At 39.8% G+C, this 6,770-nt stretch overlaps 1 protein-coding gene across 1 annotated transcript in view; it reads right to left on the bottom strand.

The window, feature by feature from the left end:
* Window positions 1-373: 373 nt before the first annotated feature.
* Window positions 374-6,770, bottom strand: part of LOC118403877 (zinc phosphodiesterase ELAC protein 1-like) — a 17,674-nt gene continuing 11,277 nt past the window's right edge. The window contains exons 7-11 of the mRNA XM_035802727.1: window positions 6,252-6,351; window positions 5,703-5,751; window positions 5,156-5,287; window positions 4,443-4,537; window positions 374-491 (exon numbers count right to left, since the gene is read on the bottom strand). Of these exons, the coding sequence (XP_035658620.1) occupies window positions 375-491; window positions 4,443-4,537; window positions 5,156-5,287; window positions 5,703-5,751; window positions 6,252-6,351 (493 nt within the window). The 3' untranslated portion in view covers window position 374. The remainder of the gene's footprint in view (window positions 492-4,442; window positions 4,538-5,155; window positions 5,288-5,702; window positions 5,752-6,251; window positions 6,352-6,770) is intronic.

A 6,770-nucleotide genomic window follows, 5' to 3' on the forward strand; every position in this document is an offset into this window, starting at 1 on the left:
TCATTAATTTAATTTATTATTGCTCCATATAGATGGTGAAATATTATGTATCAAGATGTGCATGCACTTTGTCACGTTTTCTTTAAAATTCATTCAGCAAATCAATCAATCATTTTTCTTTCATTCCTTTATGAACATGATTAGGGTTAAGTTGTGGTGTGTGAACAGTTTACAAATCTTGTCAGATCTTCATTGAATTCAATAAAATTCATTTATCAAATTATTCATTCATTCATTCATATTCTATGACATCACCAGGCCCAAACACAGCCGCTGGGTCCTCCTGAAGTTTACACATTCATTCATTCATTCTCACATAAACAAAACACTGTATAATCATTCAAACATTCATCTATTGCCTCATAGCCCCTATCTTAAGAGTTATGCTGTAGTATGTGTACAGTCTGTAGGTCCTGAGCTGCTATGACATCACCAGGCCCAAACACGGCTGCTGCCTCCTCCTGAAGTTTACACACAGACTCCTCTCCTTTCTGGAATGGGAAAACAATGAACAGTGGACCAGGCTTAAGTTAATAACCTGTTCGAATGACTGCTACCCATTCCAGTAGTGTGCATGTTGGGTGAAAGCTAGCAATGAAATACTCTCAAAGCAGAGGTCAGGCTCATGCTGTTTTTTTAACGTTCTTTTTTAGTCGTTTTTATCGGGCTTTCTATGTTGTATTTTATCTTACTGTATCAAAATCTAACCAAGTTTGGCTGGCGTACTTCAAGAAAAATGACAAAATAGAAAGCCCGATAAAAACGACTAAAAAAACGTCAAAAAGCAGCCGGAACCTAACCTCTGCTTGGAGAGTAGCAATGAAATAGGTTGACAGGAATCGTGTGATGTTAAGCAACAGTTTGAACAATGCACTTGCAAATCAATATTAAAATGCCGTAAATACTGTAAAAGCAGAAATGTCGCGGTGGATTAATGTTCGCGGTTTTTGCGGTGACCACTTCACCGCAAACTTAAAACCACCGCGAACACTTTTCTATCATGGTATTAGACTGCCGTCTATGGTGTTACCGCGAACTTAACTCCACCGCGAAAAGTCATTTTCCCGCTACCGCGAAATTAAATCCTCGCGAACTTTAATGCATTCACAGTATCCTTCATCAAAACTGCACCAAAACATTAAACGAATGCTTTGCATGAACTTTTTCAACTTCATTCTTTTGAATTATATCAATAAATACATTTACCTGAGAGGACACTGACTAGTTAGAAGACCAAAGTATGATAATAGAAGTTTATTTGCAAGTTCGTGCCCGAGGGCTAATTGCAAGTATATATCTAACACTATAATCTAATACTAGTGTTGGCTATTTCTAAACAGGTTGGGTTTGACTTCTTTTTTGGAAACAGAGGGAGACGAAAAGCCCCACATTTTCTAAAATTTGTGGGTTCTGCGATTTCAAGAGAAAAGTGGCTTTCTGTTTCTGATAAACAAATTTCTTATCATCTACATTGTCCATGAGCCTTTAACTAATCAGACTTTAACTGTTTGTTGTTCAGTTCTGCCTTTGTTAGGTTTATCTAAAGGTCATCAAGACAATGCGGCAAGCCTTTTTTCCCATGACTCATAGGTTACAGGTCAGAGTTGTTAGCGATGCCACCTTGCAGCTGTAGGAAAAACTGCAACTTTCTTTAATAATTCACAATTCATAGTACAATGCTAAAAACTTTGTTCCAACACAAAGGAATACATGGATCATTGTGTATACCTTTGAGTTGGAACAAAGTTTAGTATTGTACTATGATTACTACCTACACAGATGAGCTTCTATGATGACTTAAGCACACTTCGTTTTGGCTACTTATACCCAATCTGTATTGGATATGGAGTTAGGTATACCAGGTTGAATTTGAATTGCAAGAAAATTTGAAATGAACTTCAATGCTGTATCGAAAAAGAAAATAATATGCAGAAAAAATGTAGAGATGTTTGTACACCAACAAAATTTGTACCTGTACACGCAACACATGTCCCAAAAAGTATAGTCATAAATTTAGTCCATTTCTACCCTAAGTCTTGTTTTTTTACCGGAACAATTTATCTTCTGACAGGGAGGTTCTAGTATACGTCATAGCCTCTGTAGTCTGTGAACCCTGGCAGTAATTACATGTACACCAGCTGTGAGTGTGTGCCATTGTTTGGCCTTATCTCTGGGTCTGTAAAAGTATGCACCAACAATCATTACTAGTCATGACTCATAGGTCACCATTGTTTGTTACACACCTTCTGCACTAGTGGCTGCAACTGTGCGGTGACCGAAGAGTAGCAAAAATGTGACACAACAGACATATTTCGTAGATAAGGCCACACCAACTTTATTTGTTGGTTCTTGGGTTTTAAAACATATAATGCAGAACAACTGAAATGCATAGATATTATTTCCAAAGAGCAGCATGGATTGAAAGCTATTACAAGAATTTGTACTAGACATTGATATATATCAAACATTATCATCCAACATTAAACATTATTGTAGAATATTAAAAGTTGACTGTATATATAGAATACGACATGGTGTATTCCGTATCACCCGAGGTACCAGCCCGACCACGGGTCGGATTTCCCGACTCATAGGTCACCATTGTTTGTTACACACCTTCTGCTTTAGCGGCTGAACATGTGCTGCGACTTCTGAGCAGCCTAGCCTGGAATCCAGACTTGTTAGCTTTAGTCTGCTCCAAACAGTCGCTTACCAATGCTGGCATCCACACAAATGTTGGGAGCAGACCAAAGCTAACAAGGCTGGACTCCAGGCTACATAAACTGGTGACCTTGCATTTTGTCCCAAACCACTCCACCATAGCACCCCCACCCCCCCCCAAAAAAAAACCTACTATAAGGTCCTGAAATCAACATTAAATGTTGTCCTGGAGTTCACCCTTGTAAGTTTTGGTCCGCTCCACACGATCACTACTGGACCAACATGACTTTTGGAAGTTTTTGTAGATAAGGCCACATCACCTTTATTTGTTGTTTATTTGTTGGATCTTAAAACATTATGCTGAATTGAAATGTTACCTTGAAATTAGAGTCTTAGAGCTGTACCTTGGTACTGACAGATTCAGGTAGGGATGTGTACCGGTACAGTGTACCGATACAGTACCGGTACAATCAATTAGGTACAGATACAAAAATACCGAACCCTGGTGTACTGGTACTGGACCTGTATCTAATTAGTGCAAGCCAGGCAGGATAACAGGTCAAGGGATGGCTACTTTGACAGATAAAATTACTGTGAAGTCACCATAGCAGTCTCTGAGTCCCAGTGAGGGAAAAGCAACAAGGGTCAAATTTTTGTTGCATCATGTGTCTACCATAATAAACACGTTTTTATTGGTTCAAACATGCTTCTACCCTTTTTAATACATTGTTTTGCCATTATAACATAATATAACATAATATTATGATATAATATTCAATGCCATGCATTTAGGTCCGGACTCATTAGGTCCGGACCTGTACTTAAACCTCTGGATTCGAATCCGGACCTGTACCTAAACATGGGTTTAGGTACGCATCCCTAGTTTCAGGGGAATATTCATGTACATGTAGCTAGATTCACATTTTCCATTCATACCTGGTATTTCTGTTTGACAGAAAGATGGAAAATTCCAATTCAAAGTGTCCAGAAACAAGTAGATAAATTCATGTGACCTAAAGATTGGATATGTTATGTTTTGTGTGTTTTGTTGTCATTTGAATCATACTTTTATACATTGCATCATATTCCTATGATGAAATCAAGGGTTGCTCAAATCCAGTACTGTAAATGCATTTAAGATCACAGGGATTTAATTTCGTGTTAGTGGGAAAATGGAGTGTTCGCGGTGGTTGTAAGTTCGCGGTCGTGCCATACACTGTAGTCAAATAATGTAATGGAAAAATGTTGGCGGTGGTTTTAAGTTTGTGGTAAGACTCCCATGCGAAAACCACAGTGAACATTTCTGCATTTACAGTATTGATCATTGTACCATTGTGCAACACTTGCAGTCTAGCAGAGAGGGGCCTTAGTCACAGGTTATTTATATACATCATGTGACAGTTGGGTAGTGTGACTTGTTGTTCTACTTTGTACTCGGGTATATTGATTGCTTTAATTCTTTTTTTTCTAGGGCAGATTTTGGACCTTGGTGAAAAGCACACCAAGAATAGCTTTTGTAAATTTTCTTTCATAATTTTTTTAATAATGGTGGATGGATGGATGGATGATTGAATGAATGAATGAATGCATGAATGAGTGCGTGGGTGAGTGAGTGAGTGAATGAATGAGTGAGTGAATGAATGAATAAATGAAGGAAGGAAGGAATGAATGCATGAATGAGTGCGTGGGTGAGTGAGTGAGTTAGTGAGTGAGTAAGTGAGTGAGTGAGTGAAGGAAGGAACGAATGAACGAATGAAGGAAGGAAGGAACAAACAAAGTACCTCCAGTGTTGCCCCCTGTGGTCTGTACCGCTGACTGAAGTGGGTCAGGATCAGGGTTTTGGCTCCTATCGTCTTTGCAAACGTAGCAGCCATTTCTGGAAAACAAAACAAAACAAATACACTTGTATTTAGTAGAGTGGACTCATTCCTCAAGCTACAGACATCTTGCACACTGCAGTTGTCCCTCAGTAACTGAGTGAGGCTAAGGTCACATTTCCACAAAGGGTCCCGGCCGGGCAGCTTTCGGGAACTATAAGTAAACAACAACACAAAACGGACCGAAGATAATTCAACAGCATGCATTGTGCATATATTTATTGGCATAAACTTAAAATTTTCGTTTCCGCAAACAGCCCGGCCGGGCCCCGGGTAGGAAATGTGACGTAGGCCTAAGACGGACATCTAGAGCTGCATAGTTCCAAGTTTTGAACTTTACTTCAGCCTATAACAAAAACACCATAGGTTCCAAGGAAAGCCTTCAAACTTCCACGTAGAACCAAAAAATTGCATATCAAAGGCAAACTTTTCAGGAATTGATTTGACAGTTAGTAATCAGTGTGATTCAAGCAAGGTATCAAGTAAAAACAACTAACTTAAAGCCACACACCTGTTGCAATGTTTGTTCACAGCCCAACAGTGCCCCCTAGAGAACAAGATTGGGACTGCACCTGCAATGAACAGCTATTTAATAAAAAGAAAAAAGTTTCTCTCACCAGGAGTGGAATGTCCGACCTCTATGGCCTTTGACCTCATGCTGTTCTCCAGGGTCGCCTCATGAACTAGGACATCTGCACCCTGGGCCAGGGAGGTCAAAGGTGAAGGGTCATGGGTGTCACCAAGTATGACTGGAAAGGAGCTTGAAGTTAGACATGAAGTAATCCATGTCAATTTTAGACAATTAAACGTCATCAACCTGTAATGCAGAATCTTATATCATTTCTATGGAATTCCTGCACAAGATGGTGCATAGGGCAGCTACCGTCTCTGTTTTCAATACCCCCGGGCCACATAATTTTTCACAATCACTATAGCTGCATGGGACTAGTCCACTGGTAGTGCTGTGTGTGTGTTCAGATACCATACTTTTCCAAAATGCTAAGTGCTAAGCAGAGAAAACAGCATTTACCGTTTTGGCATGACTCAATGGCCAGGGATCAAACTCTCTATTCTATACTTGGCCATTGCACAGGTAAGTAAAAGCATTGATCTAACTTCTAAGCCATAAATCTATGTCGATTAAGATTAAGACGAGCAACTTACCCACTTTTCTTCCAGGTCGACTCGGTCCTACCACATCCTTGGGATCAATCTTAGAAATGAATTAGCTAAGGAAACGATTCACAAGAAAGTAAAAATACCACTCAATAAAACAAGGATTTTATGAAAGGAGTTTTAATTCTTACATATTACTGTGATTCTTGACATGTTCACGGTGGTTTCATGGTCACAGTTCCTGTCACTGCAAATATGTCTATTTCACACTTAGTTAAAAAAAGTTAAATCACAGCAAAAACTCCTTTCCCTTCTGCAAAACTAGCCTGTGTTTACACAGTCAATCTCTTGCTCACTGTGGCTTGGATCAATATGGCAAGTTACAGGCTGGCCTTTAAGAGCACAATTTAGTCAGGCTAGTATCGCCCATTCACAAGTTCTCACATACAATTACATGTAGGTCCAGGTTCAGGTCCGGACCTGCACCTAATCCTCTGGACCTGAACCATACCTGTACCTGAATTTTCTGTACCGGTAACTACCCCTAGTGTACATCACACATGTATTTTCACTATATGCATGCCTCTGTAAGGATACAACCTGCCCATTGTCCAGTGTAACAGTCTCCCCCTGTTTGATCCTGGAGTAGAGCGGACCAGGAGGCACTCCCAACTCCTTCAGCTTAGCAGCATCCAGTCTGGAACATGAAGTTCATTATCATTGTCTACTTGTAGTCAAATCTGTTCTTTGGAAAAGATATATCTCAACTACATATCTTAGCTAGATGTTGAATTGGTGTAAAGACTATCCCCTGATTGATCCTGGAGTACAGCGGACTAGGAGACACTCCCAACTCCTTCAGCTTAGCAGCATCCAGTCTGGAACATGAAGTTCATTATCATTGTCTAGTCATATCTGTTCATTGGAAAAGCTATCTCAACTACATATCTTAGCTAGATGATGAATTGGTGTAAAGACTATCCCCTGTTTGATCCTGGAGTAGAGCGGACCAGGAGGCACTCCCAACTCCTTTAGCTTAGCAGCGTCCAGTCTGGAACATGAAGTTCATTATCATTGTCTAGTCAAATCTGTTCTTGGAAAAGCTATCTCAACTAC

The sequence above is a fragment of the Branchiostoma floridae genome, chromosome 16 (genome assembly GCF_000003815.2).
Source record: "Branchiostoma floridae strain S238N-H82 chromosome 16, Bfl_VNyyK, whole genome shotgun sequence".
Classification (NCBI taxonomy): Eukaryota; Metazoa; Chordata; class Leptocardii; order Amphioxiformes; family Branchiostomatidae; genus Branchiostoma; species Branchiostoma floridae.